At 48.5% G+C, this 16,165-nt stretch overlaps 1 protein-coding gene across 2 annotated transcripts in view; it reads left to right on the forward strand.

Annotated features, from left to right (window-relative positions):
- Positions 1 to 16,165, forward strand: part of CNNM4 (cyclin and CBS domain divalent metal cation transport mediator 4) — a 75,576-nt gene that overhangs the window by 48,619 nt on the left and 10,792 nt on the right. For both annotated transcript variants that reach the window (XM_075346209.1, XM_075346211.1), the window contains one exon: positions 9,138 to 9,310. In XM_075346209.1, coding sequence (XP_075202324.1) covers positions 9,138 to 9,310 — 173 coding nt within the window. The remainder of the gene's footprint in view (positions 1 to 9,137; positions 9,311 to 16,165) is intronic.

Here is a 16,165-nt window from a genome sequence, read left to right on the forward strand (position 1 = left end):
GACTGGGAGACCCAGACACGGGATTCTGCGACCTCACACCCGCTTTTCAGCGGGCGGTAAGCAGCCCTCAAGGGCTCACCCCCACTTGTGCCGAAGTGTACTTTGTATTTTTGTGCTTGCATGCTATACATTACACTGTACGGTCGCTGGTGACTCTCTGCTATATACCCTCCTAGGTTACTCAAGGCAGACAAACGACTCTCTGTGTGATGAGGCGGATGTGGCTGATCAGGATTCTGATCCGGGGACCGTTCTCAATCTGGATACACCTGATGGTGACGCCATAGTGAATGATCTTATAGCGTCCATCAATAGAATGTTAGATATTTCTCCACCAGCTCCTCCTGCGGAGGAGTCAGCCTCACAGCAGGAGAAATTCCATTTCAGGTATCCCAAGCGTAAATTGAGCACTTTTCTGGACCACTCTGACTTTAGAGACGCTATCCAGAAACACCACGCTTATCCAGATAAGCGTTTCTCCAAACGGCTTAAAGATACACGATATCCTTTTCCCCCTGACGTGGTCAAGGGCTGGACCCAGTGTCCCAAGGTGGACCCTCCAATCTCCAGGCTTGCAGCTAGATCCTTAGTTGCAGTGGAAGATGGGGCGGCACTTAAAGATGCCACTGACAGACAGATGGAGCTCTGGTTGAAATCCATCTATGAAGCTATTGGAGCGTCGTTGGCGCCAGCATTCGCAGCCATATGGGCACTCCAAGCTATTTCAGCTGGGCTTACACAGGTCGACACGGTCACACGTACATCTGCTCCGCAGGTGGCGCCCTTGACCTCTCAAATGTCTGCATTCGCGTCTTACGCGATTAATGCTGTCCTAGACTCTACGAGCCGTACGGCAGTGGCGTCTGCCAACTCCGTGGTTTTACGTAGAGCCTTGTGGTTGAGAGAATGGAAGGCAGATTCTGCTTCCAAGAAGTGCTTAACCAGTTTGCCTTTTTCTCGTGACCGACTGTTTGGTGAGCGTTTGGATGAAATCATTAAACACTCCAAGGGTAAGGATTCATCCTTACCTCAACCCAGACAAAACAAACCCCAACAGAGGAGGGGACAGTCTGGTTTTCGGTCCTTTCGAGGCTCAGGCAGGTCCCAATTCTCCTCGTCCAAAAGGACTCAAAAGGATCAGAGGGGCACAGATTCTTGGCGGACTCAATCACGACCAAAAAAGACAGCCGGAAGAACCGTTACCAAGACGGCTTCCTCATGACTTTCAGCCTCCTCTCTCCGCATCCTCGGTCGGTGGCAGGCTCTCCCGCTTTGGCGACATTTGGCTGTCACAGGTCAAAGACCGTTGGGTGAGAGACATTCTGTCTCACGGGTACAGGATAGAGTTCAGTTCTCGTCCTCCAACTCGCTTCTTCAGAACTTCTGCACCTCCCGACCGAGCAGATGCTCTTCTGCAAGCGGTGTCCGCCCTAAAGGCGGAAGGAGTGGTGACTCCCGTTCCTCTTCAGGAACGAGGTCGCGGTTTTTACTCCAATTTGTTTGTGGTGCCAAAGAAGGACGGGTCGTTCCGCCCCGTCCTGGATCTAAAGCTGCTCAACAAACACGTGAAAACCAGGCGGTTCCGGATGGAATCCCTCCGCTCCGTCATCGCCTCAATGTCTCAACGAGATTTCCTAGCATCAATAGACATCAAGGATGCTTATCTCCACGTGCCGATTGCGCCAGAGCATCAGCGTTTTCTACGCTTCGTTGTAGGAAGCGAACACCTGCAGTTCGTAGCTCTACCTTTCGGGCTGGCGACAGCCCCTCGGGTCTTTACCAAGGTTATGGCAGCAGTAGTGGCACTCCTGCACTCGCAAGGTCACTCTGTGATCCCGTATTTGGACGATCTACTTATCAAGACACCCTCTCAAGAGGCATGCCAGCACAGCCTGAACGTGGCACTGAAGACTCTCCAGGGTTTCGGGTGGATTATCAACTTTTCAAAGTCAAATCTAACCCCGACCCAATCACTAACATATCTTGGCATGGAGTTTCATACTCTCTCAGCGATAGTGAAACTTCCACTGGACAAACAGTGTTCACTACAGACAGGGGTGCAATCTCTCCTTCAGGGCCAGTCGCACCCCTTGAGGCGCCTCATGCACTTCCTAGGGAAGATGGTAGCAGCAATGGAAGCAGTTCCTTTCGCGCAGTTTTATCTGCGTCCACTTCAATGGGACATTCTCCGCCAATGGGACGGGAAGTCGACATCCCTCGACAGGGATGTCTCCCTCTCTCAGACAGCCAAGGACTCTCTCCGGTGGTGGCTTCTTCCCACCTCATTGTCGAAAGGAAAGTCGTTCCTACCCCCATCCTGGGCGGTGGTCACGACAGACGCGAGCCTGTCAGGGTGGGGAGCAGTGTTTCTCCACCACAGGGCTCACGGTACGTGGACTCGGAAAGAGTCCACCCTTCAAATCAATGTTCTGGAAATCAGAGCAGTCTATCTTGCCCTACAAGCCTTCCAGCAGTGGCTAGCAGGCAAGCAGATCCGAATTCAGTCGGACAACTCCACAGCGGTGGCATACATCAACCACCAAGGGGGAACACGCAATCGGCAGGCCTTCCAGGAAGTCCGGCGGATTCTGACGTGGGTGGAAGACACGGCATCCACCATATCCGCAGTTCACATACCAGGCGTGGAAAACTGGGAAGCAGACTTTCTCAGTCGCCAGGGCATGGACGCAGGGGAATGGTCCCTTCACCCGGACGTGTTTCAGGAGATCTGTCGCCGCTGGGGGATGCCGGACGTCGACCTGATGGCGTCACGGCACAACAACAAGGTCCCGGTTTTCATGGCGCGATCCCACGATTACCAAGCTCTGGCGGCAGACGCCCTAGTTCAGGATTGGTCGCAGTTCAGGCTACCTTATGTGTTCCCACCTCTGGCGTTGTTGCCCAGGGTGCTGCGCAAGATCAGGGCCGACTGCCGCCGCGCCATCCTCGTCGCTCCAGACTGGCCAAGGAGGTCGTGGTACCCGGATCTGTGGCACCTCACGGTAGGCCAACCGTGGGCTCTGCCAGACCGTCCAGACTTGCTGTCTCAAGGGCCGTTTTTCCATCTGAATTCTGCGGCCCTGAACCTGACTGTGTGGCCATTGAGTCCTGGATCCTAGCGGCCTCAGGTTTATCTCATAAAGTGGTTGCCACCATGAGACAGGCTAGGAAACCATCCTCCGCCAAGATCTACCACAGGACGTGGAAGATATTCTTATCTTGGTGCTCTGCTCAGGGAGTTTCTCCCTGGCCATTTGCATTGCCTATTTTTCTTTCCTTCCTGCAGTCTGGGTTGGAAAAAGGTTTGTCGCTCGGCTCCCTTAAAGGTCAAGTCTCCGCGCTATCCGTATTTTTTCAGAAGCGCCTAGCGCGACTTCCTCAGGTACGCACGTTCCTGCAAGGGGTTTGTCATATCGTCCCCCCTTACAAGCGGCCGTTGGAGCCCTGGGATCTGAACAAGGTCCTAATTGCTCTCCAGAAGCCGCCTTTCGAGCCTTTGAAGGATGTTTCCCTTTCTCGTCTTTCACAGAAAGTGGCCTTTCTAGTGGCGGTCACGTCTCTTCGGAGAGTGTCCGAGCTGGCGGCGTTATCATGCAGATCTCCCTTCCTAGTATTTCACCAGGACAAGGTAGTTCTGCGTTCAATTCCAGAATTTCTTCCTAAGGTGGTATCCTCCTTTCATCTCAACCAGGATATCACTTTACCGTCTTTGTGTCCGCATCCAGTTCACCAATTTGAAAAAGGTTTGCATTTATTGGATCTGGTGAGAGCACTCAGGATCTACATTTCCCGCACGGCGCCCCTGCGCCGCTCGGATGCACTCTTTATCCTTGTCGCTGGTCAGCGTAAGGGGTCGCAAGCTTCCAAATCCACCCTGGCGCGGTGGATCAAGGAACCAATTCTTCACACCTACCGTTCTGCTGGGCTTCCGATTCCATCAGGACTGAAGGCCCATTCTACCAGAGCCGTGGGTGCGTCCTGGGCATTACGGCACCAGGCTACGGCTCAGCAGGTGTGCCAGGCGGCTACCTGGTCGAGTCTGCACACTTTTACCATGCATTATCAGGTGCATACCTACGCTTCGGCGGATGCCAGCCTAGGTAGACAAGTCCTTCAGGCGGCGGTGGCCCACCTGTAGGAAAGGGCTGTTTGACGGCCCTATCACGAGGTATTCTTTTACCCACCCAGGGACTGCTTTTGGACGTCCCAATTGTCTGGGTCTCCCAATTAGGAGCGACAAAGAAGAAGGGAATTTTGTTTACTTACCGTAAATTCCTTTTCTTCTAGCTCCAATTGGGAGACCCAGCACCCGCCCTGTTTTCTTAGGGATTTTGTTTTTTCGGGTGCACATGTTGTTCATGTTGAAGAGTTCAGTTCTCCGATGTTGTTCCTCGGATTGAATTTGTCTTTAAAACAGTTATTGGCTTTCCTCCTTCTTGCTTTTGCACTAAAACTGAGGAGCCCGTGATCCCACGGGGGGGGTGTATAGCCAGAAGGGGAGGGGCCTTACACTTTTTAGTGTAATACTTTGTGTGGCCTCCGGAGGCAGTAGCTATACACCCAATTGTCTGGGTCTCCCAATTGGAGCTAGAAGAAAAGGAATTTACGGTAAGTAAACAAAATTCCCTTCTTTCTTTAAATGGTCATAACTAGTGATGGGGGAACCCGCAGATATCCGAGAAACTGCAGCTCCAGCTGGATTTTTTTAGTTAAAAAAAAAACAACAAAAAACGTATATCTTTCCGGACTCTGATCCCCACTAAGTCTATGGGGAACCAAATCATGCACTTTAAAATAGTGGTTGAAAAGGCTAGGGGGATTAGAGCAGGCGTGTTATACTTAGTCTCCTGCGAAGCTGTAACACCATTTATGGAGCCACTCATACATATTCAATGCTTACCTTGCCCACCGCCAGAGACTGCGTATTTGGTTGCAGTCAGACCGTGCCCCCACCTTGTAGGATGGCGTCTGACTGCTTGGAATCACACATGCAGTTGAAGTATCTCTATAGTGGTGTAAAAATAAAAGAAGTTGGCTTAGGGCCCCCCTATTTGATACCCAGCAGCCCTTAGCCGTGTGCCTATTTTTACTGTATATCAAAATAAGAGAACCCCATGCGTTAGTTTTTTTTTTTTGTAAATTTAAAAAAACAGCGTGCTTCCCCCCCATTTTAATACCCAGCCATTATAAAGCCGACAGCTGGTGGCTGTTATTCTCAGACTGAGGAGGCCCCATGGTTATTGGGCCCCCCCTCTTCCAGCCTAAAAATAGCAGCCTTAAGCCGCCCAGAATTGTCGCATCCATTAGATGCTGCTATCTGGGCACTTTACCCGGCTCTTCCCGATTGCCAATGGCAAATCAGCGTAATATAAGAAATTGACAGGTCATAACTGCCACTAAACCCTAGATTGGTAATGGGAGGCATCTATGAGACCCCCACTTCATTACTTATCTGTAAGTGAAAAGAAATAAACACAAACACTTAAAAAAATCCTTTATTTGAAAGCCCAAACACTCAGTTCGCAGACCTGTTTCCCCTGGCAGAAAACGCAATTTGTATTTTTTTTTTTGCCAAGAGATGCAGATTTGGCGCTGAAATTTCTACAGCATATTCCTGCACCAAATCTCCATCTAATGGCAAAAAATGGAACAAAACATGTGGTTTTGAGATTGTTTGGTTTTTTTTTTTGGTTTTTTTTTGGGGGCCAGAAGATGCAGATTCAGTGCCAGAATATGGTGTAGAAGTTTCAGCACCAAATCTGCATTTCTTGAAGAAAAAAACAGGGTGGGGCCACGTGCGGACTGCAACTAATCAGACACCGATGGGCGGGGGAAGCAGTGAAATATGCATGAGGGTAGTGAGTGGACCCAGAATTAGTATTACCGGGAGACTCTAAGTATAACGCTCCTACTTTAGCCCTATGTTTTTGTTTTTTTTTTAACTTCATTATTCGGGTGGATGGATCTGTATAGTTACCCACAGTTCCTTGAGAACTCCGGGCTCGGGGTTTGTGCATGGATGCTAGGTATCCTACATGCATCCGGACTTTTATAGTCCAGACTCGCCCATCACTAGTCATAATTTTTTTTTTTTTTTTTTTTTATCTTGATCTAGCAGTATGAGTGACTGCTTTTTGCGGGATGAGTTGTAGAGACCCCATTCACTTTACCATATCAAGCCATTAAGAAAAAGTGGGTGTAATTATGAAAACTGCAATTCTGCCATTTTTTTGTTTTTGGTGGTGGGGCGTTAAATTGTGCAGTAAAAATGGCCTATTTGTAGCTGTGTGAAGGCCTATTGTTTTGTCACAACTTTTTATTAATTGTGTAGGGGAAATGCAGTTACCAAAGCAACAAATTTCACATGACAGTCCTGTTTTTGTGGTCCGCAAAAATGTCCTTTTTTCCACGGATGAATCTGTGTGACATCTGATCCCCTCCGTATATGGTCCGTGTGCCTTCTGGGTTTTTTTTTTTTTTGTTTTTGGATTGCAAAAAAACGGAAGGAGGGTTACATAGTCAAAAGCTAGAAAGATACAGTAGTTGAATAGATGTCACTAAAGGGTGTTTTAGCCTTGTACTTAGCCAAAAAATAAATTAATTTAAAAACTGGCATGGGGTTCCCCCCCAAAATGGATCACCAGCCAAGGTAAAGCAGACAGCTGTGGTCTGGTATTCTCAGACTAGGGAGGTCCACGGTTATTGGACACTCCCGAGTCTGAAAGTAGCAGACCGCAGCAGCCCCAGAAGTGGTGCATCCATTAGATGCGCCAATCCTGGCTCTTTGCCCCAGCTCATCCTGTTGCCTTGGTGCTGTGGCAACTGGGGTAATATATGGGGTTAATACCAGCTGTGTAATGTCACCTGGCATTAGTATTTTCATGGCGTCTATCAGATGTCCAACATCACTAACCCAGTCAGTAATAAAAAAAAATAAACAAAATGGACAACAAACACATTTTTAGTTGAAAAAACACTCCCCAATACATTCCCTCTTTCAACAATTTATTGAAAGTAAAAAACAAATCAGTGTCCGGCGTAATCCAATAAGGGGGTCCTACGACTATCCATACCGTACTCACTGTCCCAGTCAGCGAAGAACAGAATGTTCCCCATTGGCTTGAAGAGCAGTGCAGTGACATGTGACCAGTACATCATTGGGTCAGGCCAGGTCATCGCAGGGGATGGCGCTGCTATCATGAGGTTAGCTAAGTTCATTACCTGCGGTGATGGAAGCCTCTGCACTCCTGACGTCAGCGCTGTTGACTGAGTTAAATGACCGCCACATTGTTATCTGAAGTATCGCGAGTAGCCTGTGACGTCACCGCCTTGGGTTGCTCGCGAGATTTGAGGTGATATCGCTGCGGGCATGGAAGTCAGTAATGAGCGCTGACGACACGAGTTCAGCAGACTTCTGCACAACAGGTAATAAACTTTTCTAACCTCCTGAGTGCAGGGCTAGTCATCCCTGCAGCTGCTAGCACACTGCTGTGAGCCGCTGCGGGGCTGGCAGGGGAGTGGGACACAGACTGCAGGGGCACCGATAGTCGGAAGCCACACAGAAGTGCTTCCGGGGAATTTGCGGACCCATTGACTTGTATTGCGTCACGGTTTGCATTTGCGGAACAGAATAGGACATGTTCCATAATAACGGAATGGGCATACAGACACCAATGTTTTGGGTTTTTTTTTGTTTTTTTTTTTGTAAGAACTGATGGTACACGGAAATTCTTCTATGTGCCATCCGATCCTACACAAAACACATTAAAAAGATTGTCCTGTCAGTAGATCCGTTAACAAAAAAACAAAAAACAAAACTGACCAGGACAAACGAAACGGTCGTTTGAATGAGCCCTGAATCTGTCTGCTTTTGACTCTGCATATAGCTGGCCCCTGTTTGCCATGGTAGCCCCTCCATCCTCGGCGGAGGTCATTGAGTGCTGTTGAGTATGCTCTCCTGCACATGAGCTATTTAAATGCTGCTGACGGAGAGTGATAGCGGTATTTAAATAGTTAAACAGCACCGATAGCTCCTGTATATTATAGATGACCTCTGCCCTGTATAGAACAGGCACAGCTCCTGAGCCCGATCTCTACATGTGCAAACTGACAGATGTACAGATGCATCATGATGCACAGATGATGTCCCACCAGCCGTGGCTAATCAATAGCTGTGATAGGGGCACTGTAAGGTAAGAGATTTGTGGACCTATTGTGTAGCCACCAGGTACCACTCACCTGGATGCTGGACTGGAGTCCTGCAAATTCATCCACCAGTCTCTAAACCCAACGATCCTGAAAATGGGACTTGTTGAGCAGTGTTTGAGCACTGTACTCCATCTCTGTTGGACCCATAGACAGTGAATGGGGCAGTAGTGTAGATACTCCTCCTACAGTCTGCTGCGGTGGTGTTCATAGGGGTTCTCGGCAGTTTGACCTAAACAATTATTGATGGGGTAGTCATAGTACAACCTCTGTAAGGTTACTTTCTCTGCTCATATTGTACATAGTTAGGAATATTGGGTAAAAACACACAGAGAAGTTGCTGTTATTTTCCATATACACTGACCTCACATAGAAAAAATGTGATTCCTTATTTTCTCTATTTAGTGTTTGTTTTGGGTTTTTTTTGTTTTTTTTTTTTTTTATTTCATCCCATCGCCTTACGGACAGAACAATTTTGGGGGCCTTTAGGATACAGCAAATGTTGGGGGTTTTTTTTGTCCTCCCCGCCTCCATTTATACAGACATCAAAGTACTTTTTTGTGCAATAATTTGTGGGTTTGTTTTTTTTTGGTTTTTTTTTTTACTGGAATTAAGAATGGGGGAAAAAAAAATAATATATATATTATATTTTATATTATATTATATTATATTATATTAAAATATGTATATATAATATGTATATATGTGTATATATATATATATATTATATAATATGTATATATATTATATAATATGTATATATGTGTATATATATATATATTATATAATATGTATATATGTATGTGTATATATATAATATAATATAATATAATATAATATATTAGATATATATTATATAATATAATATATAATATTCCTTCCGATGTATGCAATGCTTAGCTTTGTCGTCCTCTTCTTCCCCTCTGTGGCAGAGCTCCGCTCCCCATCTCATATGGGCAGCCTGAACAGGTCCGCATCTCTAAGCCATGAACGTTCGGACTCCATGTCTTCCACCATCAGTGGCAGTAACACCCAGCTCAGTACACAGGCGCAGTACACGGCAGACTTCAGTGTGCGAGCCCTCGGTGACCTGCAGTATGTAAAGGTGAGTGCTGACAGCGAGTGATATGACCGGTCTGTCCTCCGGTGGTTGGGGACAGATGAGACCTCTATATATTTTAAGGGCACTGTCCACCACTTTCATCCCTGTAGTGTGATCAAGATGAGGATTAAAAAAAATAGGTGTTAGGCAATGGTGCTGCTCCTTGATACAGGGAAGACTGTCAATCACTTCTAGCACCTCCCTCTGGACTCATATACATACAAACACCAGGGATTTCAATGCATAAAATACAAGGTTTATGGACTCTTCCCACCAAAAAGTACATCAATCGGATCCGCTCCTCCTGCTCTATTAAACCCTGCCTGCAGGTCGATGTCTTTTTCAACATGTTGGGTTCCCTTTACAATAGTTTCTGAGTTAGTTTAAGTATTTTCTTGTTTCTGGTTACTCTGTCATGATTGAGTCTGCGGTAGGTTCAAAATGTATGGACCATCGCTTTTATCATTTTATAAAGCCAGAATAGCACCTTCAAGGGTGAAATCTACGCTTGTGAGTCGTGGTTTTTTGCAGCTTATTGTGTCACTTATAAATCCACCGTAGAGTGGGGTTCATACCTGTTGTCCAGTGTAAATCCACAAGTCTGCAGTCGCTGTGTGTGTGACTCTGTGACACTCTTGTGAGTCCTCCCAGCGCATGCGCTGTGCCACACCCCGGAATAGCGGTCACTTGACTGCAAGTATGCCATATGCAGACACCCGGCCACAATACGACTAGACTTTTTCTGGCGCACTCAATGCAAGTGTATTGAACATGTCCAGTAACGGTCTAGTCAAATTATTTTTTGTTTTTTTTTCCTTTCAAATGGATAATGCCCAGCCGTGAGGATTTTAAGAAATTTTAGCATGTCCTTTTCTATAGTGACTGCGGAAGTCCTCATATATGCATTAGATAATAATAATAATAATAATAATAATTTATTCATTTATATAGCGCTATTAATTCCATAGCACTTTACATACATTGGCAGCACTGTCCCCATTGGGGCTCACAATCTAAGGTCCCTATCTGTATGTTTTTGGAGTGTGGGAGGAAACCGGAGAACCCCGAGGAAACCCATGCAAACACGGGGAGAACATACAAACTCCTTGCATATGGTGTCCTTGGTGGGATTTGAACCCAGGACCCCAGTGCTGCAAGACTGCAGTGCTAACCACTGAGCCACCGTGCCGCCCCCAATGAAGGTCAGATGGATCAGCTGACCATCTGATGTGTATGAGGGCCTCACAACTAGGGATGATCGAATACCTCAATATTCGAATATCCGACGAATAGGTCGTCACTATGCAAATATTCGATGTGCAATGTAAGTCTATGGGAAGCCCGAATAGTTCCAAATGGTTATTTGGGTTTCCCATAGAATTACATTGCGCATCGAATATTCGTGAATAATTGAATAGCGGCGACCTATGCGAAAAATATTCGCAAAGCCGAATATTTGAGGTATTTGATCATCCCTACTCACAACTGTTCCCTGATGTTTGGCAGGGACAGATCAACCATTAGGGATTTCGATGCCTGATCCTTTTGTTTTCAGGCAGAAATGCCTGTCAGCAGGTTTCTCCTCTTTCACCGTTTAAAAATACGTGGCGTTTATGGCCAGTCGCTCATGTGTGGTAAGCTTTAAGAAAGAAGGGAATTTTGTTTACTTACCGTAAATTCCTTTTCTTCTAGCTCCAATTGGGAGACCCAGACAATTGGGTGTATAGCTATTGCCTCTGGAGGCCACACAAAGTATTACACTTAAAAGTGTAAGGCCCCTCCCCTTCTGGCTATACACCCCCAGTGGGATCACTGGCTCACCAGTTTTAGTGCCAAAGCAAGAAGGAGGAAAGCCAATAACTGGTTTAAAGACCAATTCAATCCGAGGAAACATCGGAGAACTGAACCATACCACATGAACATGTGTACCCGAAAAAACAGAAAAACCCCGAGAAAACAGGGCGGGTGCTGGGTCTCCCAATTGGAGCTAGAAGAAAAGGAATTTACGGTAAGTAAACAAAATTCCCTTCTTCTTTGTCGCTCCATTGGGAGACCCAGACAATTGGGATGTCCAAAAGCAATCCCTGGGTGGGTAAAAGAATACCTCATGATAGGGCCGTCAAACGGCCCTCTCCTACAGGTGGCCAACCGCCGCCTGAATGACTTATCTACCTAGGCTGGCGTCTGCCGAAGCGTAGGTATGCATCTGATAATGCTTGGTAAAAGTAAGTAGACTCGACCAGGTGGGTGCCTGACACACCTGCTGAGCCGTAGCCTGGTGCCGTAATGCCCAGGATGCACCCACGGCTCTGGTAGAATGGGCCTTCGGCCTTGAGAGAACCAGAAGCCCAGTAGAACTGTAGGTTTCAAGAATTGGTTCCTCGAGCCCCCGAGCAAGGGTGGATCTGGAAGCTTGCGACTGTTTACGCCGACCAGCGACAAGGACAAAGAGTGCATCCGGGTGGCGCAGGAGCGCCATGCGGGAAGTAGAACCTGAGTGCTCTCACCAGAACCAACAGATGCAAATCTTTCTGAAATTGATGGACTGGACGAGGACACAAAGAAGGTGAGGTGATATCCTGATTGATATGAAAATGGGATACCACCTTAGGGAGAAATTCCGGAACCGGACGCAGAACTACCCTGTCCTGGTGAAGGACCAGGAAGGGAGTTTGTATGAGAGCGTTGCTAGCTCGGAAACTCTCCTAAGAGACGAGACCGTTACTAGAAGGCCACTTCCCGTGAAAAACGGGAAGGGAGACATCCTTCAAAGGCTCGAAAGGCGGCATCTGGAGAGCAATTAGAACCTTGTTCAGATCTCAGGGCTCTAACGGCCGCTTGTACGGAGTGCTGAGAAGACAAACTCCCCGTAGGAACGTGCGTACCTGAGGAAGTCGTCGTTTCTGAAAAAATACAGATAGCGCTGAGACTTGTCCCTAAAGGGAACTGAGCGACAACCCATTTTCCTACCTAGATTGCAGGAAGGAAGGAAACATAGACGATGCAACCGGCCAGGGAGAAACACCCTGCGCCGAGCACCGAGATAAGAACATCTTCCACGTCCTGTGGTCAATCTTGGCGGACGTTGGTATGCTAGCCTGTCTCATGGTGGCAACCACGTCCTGAGGTAATCCTGACGACACTAGGTTCCAGGACTCAATGCCACACCATCCGGTTGAGGGCCGTAGAATTCAAATGGAAGAATGGCCCTTGAGACAGCCAGTCTGATTGGACTGGTAGTGCCCCCGGTTAGCCTACCGTGAGGCACCACAGAACCGAGTACCACAACATCCTCGGCCAATTTGTAGCGACGAGGATGGCGCGGCCGCAGTCGGTCTTGATCTAGCGCAGTACTCTGGGCAACAATGCCAGAGGTGGCACCTAAGGTAGCTGGAACTGCGACCAATGCTGAACTAAGGCGTTTGCCGCCAGAGCTCGATGATTGTGAAACCGTGCCATGAAGCTGGCACATTGTTGTTGTGCCGTGACGCCATTAGATCGACGTCCGGCCTCTGTCAGCGGCGCCAGATCTCCTGAAACCCGTCCGGGTGAGGAGACCATACTCTTTCGGCCACACCTCAGCGACTTAGGAAGTCAGCTTCCTAGTTTCCACACTTGGGATGTGAATTGTGGATATGGTGGATGCCGTGTCTTCCACCCACATCAGAACCTGCCGGACTTCCTGGAAGGCTTGCCGGTTGCGCGTTCTTCCTTGGTGGTTGATGTATGCCACCGCTGTGGAGCTGTCCGACTGAAGTCGGATATGCTTGCTTTCCAGACGCTGTTGGAAGGATTGTAGGGCAAGATACACTGCTCTGTGTTCAAGAACATTGATCTGAAGAGTGGACTCTTGCTGAGTCCACGTACCCTGAGCGCTGTAGTGGAGAAAAACTGCTCCCCACCCTGATAGACTCGCGTCTGTCGTAACTATCGCCCAGGACGGGGATAGGAAGGACCTTCTTTTTGACCAAGAGGTGAGAAGAAGCCACCACCGTAGAGATTCCTTGGCCGCCTGAGAAAGAACGACGACTCTGTTGAGGGACGTCGACTCCTCGTCCCATTGGCGGAGAATGTCCCATTGTAATGGACGCAGTAAAACTGCGCGAAAGGAACTGCCTCCATTGCTACCATCTTACGTAGGAAGTGCATGAGGCGTCTCAATGTGTGCGACTGGTTCTTAAAGAAGAGCTTGCAGCCCGTAGTGAATGCTGTTTGTCTAGCGGCAGCTTCACTATCGCTGAGAGAGTAAGAAACTCTATGCCTAGATATGTTATCGATAGGGTCGGGGTCGGATCTGACTTTAAAAAGTTGATGATCCACCCAAAACTCTAGAGAGTCTCCAGCGCAACGTTCGGGCAGTGTTGGCATGTTTCCTAAGAGAGTGCCTTGACAAGTAGATCGTCTAAATACGGGACCACAGAGTGACCCTGAGAGTGCAGGACTGTGACTACTGCTGCCCTGACCTTGGCGAAGACCAGTTGGACTGTCGCTAGCCGGAAGGTAGAGCTACGAACAGAGGGTGTTCGTCTCCTATAACGAAGCGTAGAAACGCTAGTGCTCTGGATCAATCGGCACGTGTGGATAAGCATCCTTGATGCCTAATGATGCTAGGAAATATCCTTGGGACCTTGAGGCGATGACATGGCGGAGGGATTCCATCCGGAACCGCCTGGTGTCCACGAGCTTGCTGAGCATTTTTAGATCCAGAACGGGACGGAACGGCCCGTTGTTATAGGTACCGCAAAGAATTTGGGGTAAAAACCGTGACCTTGTTCCTGAAGAGGAACGGGGGTCATCACTCTTTCTGCCTATAGAGTGCACCCTGTTTGCAGAAGAGCAGCGGCCCGGCCGGGAGGTGGAGAAATTCTGAAGAATCGAGTTGGAGGACGAGAAGTGAGCTCTATCCTGTACCCGTGAGACAGAATGTCTCACACTCAATGGTCATTGACCTATGGCAGCTAAATATCGCCAAGGCGGGAGAGCCTGCTACCGACCGAGGCCGCAAGTCATGAGGAAGCCGTGGAAGCGGGTTTTCAGACTGTCGCTTTTTTGGGCGAGACTGAGCCCGCTAAGAATCTTAGCTCCTCTGATCCTTTTGAGTCCACATTGGACGAGGAAAAATGGGACCTGCCCGAGCCTCGAAAAGGCCGAAAACCCCGACTGCCTCTTGCTCTGTTGGGGTTTGTTGTGTCCGGGCTGAGGAAAGGATGAATCCTTACCCCTGGACTGTTTAATGGTTACATCCAACGCTCACCAAACAGTCGGTCAGCAGAAAAAGGCAACTGGTTAGGCAACCTTTTTTGGAAGCAGAATCTGCCTTCCATTCACTTAACGAGCAGACCAGGCTCTGCTTAAAAACACGGAGTAGCGGAGGCTACCGCCGCACGGTTCGCAGAGTCCAGGACAACCTGAATCGCGTAAGAAACAAATGCAGACATTTGAGAGGTTAAGGATGCCACCTGCGGCACAGATGTACGTGTAACCGTGTCAATCTGTGTAAGACAAGCTGAAATAGCTTGGAGTGCCCCAAGGGAGAGAATGCCGGAGCCAACGGTGCGCCGACAGCCTCATAGATGGCTTTCGACCAGAGATCCATCTGTCTGTCAGTGGCATCTTTGAGTTTGCAGTTCCATCTCCCACTGCAACTATGGATCTAGCTACAAGCCTGGAGATTGGAGGATGCCGCTCGGGACATTGGGTCCAGTCCTTGACCAAGTCAGGGGACAGGGATAACGTGTATCCTAAGCCGTTTGGAGAAGCGCATATCTGGATAAGCGTGGTGTTCCTGGACTGCCTCTCTGAAGGCAGAGTGGTCCAGAAAAATACGTGAAGCTGACTCCTCCACTGGAGGAGCTGTGAGAAATAACCCACATTCTATAGATGGACGCTATAAGATTATTTACTATGGCGTCACAATCAGGTGTATCCAGATTGAGAGCGGTCTCAGGATCAGAATCCTGAGCCGCTACTTCCGCCTCATTACACAGCGAGTCCTTCTGTTAGGACCCTGATGAAACCGAGGCCGCTCATAGCGAGCCCACTTAGGCTGTCTGGGACTGACGTCCGTGCAGAGCCGTGACTCTGGGATGCGTGTGACATTCCCGGAGCTGTTAGTTATTCACACTGAGGGGGGCCATGGATCAATGATTCAACAGTGCCCATATTGTGAGAGACATGTCCGGACTGCTAGGCTTCTAGTATCATAGCCATAGTCTCAGAAAAACTGTCAGTAAATACTGCAGACACCGTCCTCATCCCCTGGCCATTAGTGCATACAATGGGAGTCTATGTACCTGCCGGCCGTATAGCCGTACATGCTGTACCAGCTGTATAGAAAAACATGTGGTTCTGCACCTTTGTTTTACACAGAGAATATGCTGATAACTCCTCCGCATAATCCAGGAGGGTATATACAACGTGCGACCAAACAGTGCAATGTATATAGTACAAGCATATCTATAAGTGCACTTCTGCACTAGTGGGGTTAGCACCACAGGTGCTGCTTAACGCCTGTTACAGCGATTGTGTGACTATCAGAATGCCAGGGTCTTCCACACTTGTCTCTGTATCGTACAGAAACTGACACTAATGGCTGCCGGTGTCCTTGTAGAGAAGGAAGCCGTGGGCGTGCCTGAGAAAGTGCGGGAATCCGGATTCACAGTGCACACAGTGAGAGGGGTGGAGTATGCAAAACATACTCCAGCTCTCAGCTCAGCTCTATGCAGCGTCACGCCCCTACCCTGACTGTCAGGGCTGTGGGCGGTAACGAAGGGAGACTAGGCCCAGAAGCCGGGAACTCGAGTTAACAGCGCGGCCGCCGTAAAAGCGCGGGCCGCGCTGAAGTCCCCGGCGCACCAC

The sequence above is a fragment of the Anomaloglossus baeobatrachus genome, chromosome 4 (genome assembly GCF_048569485.1).
Source record: "Anomaloglossus baeobatrachus isolate aAnoBae1 chromosome 4, aAnoBae1.hap1, whole genome shotgun sequence".
Lineage (NCBI taxonomy): Eukaryota > Metazoa > Chordata > Amphibia > Anura > Aromobatidae > Anomaloglossus > Anomaloglossus baeobatrachus.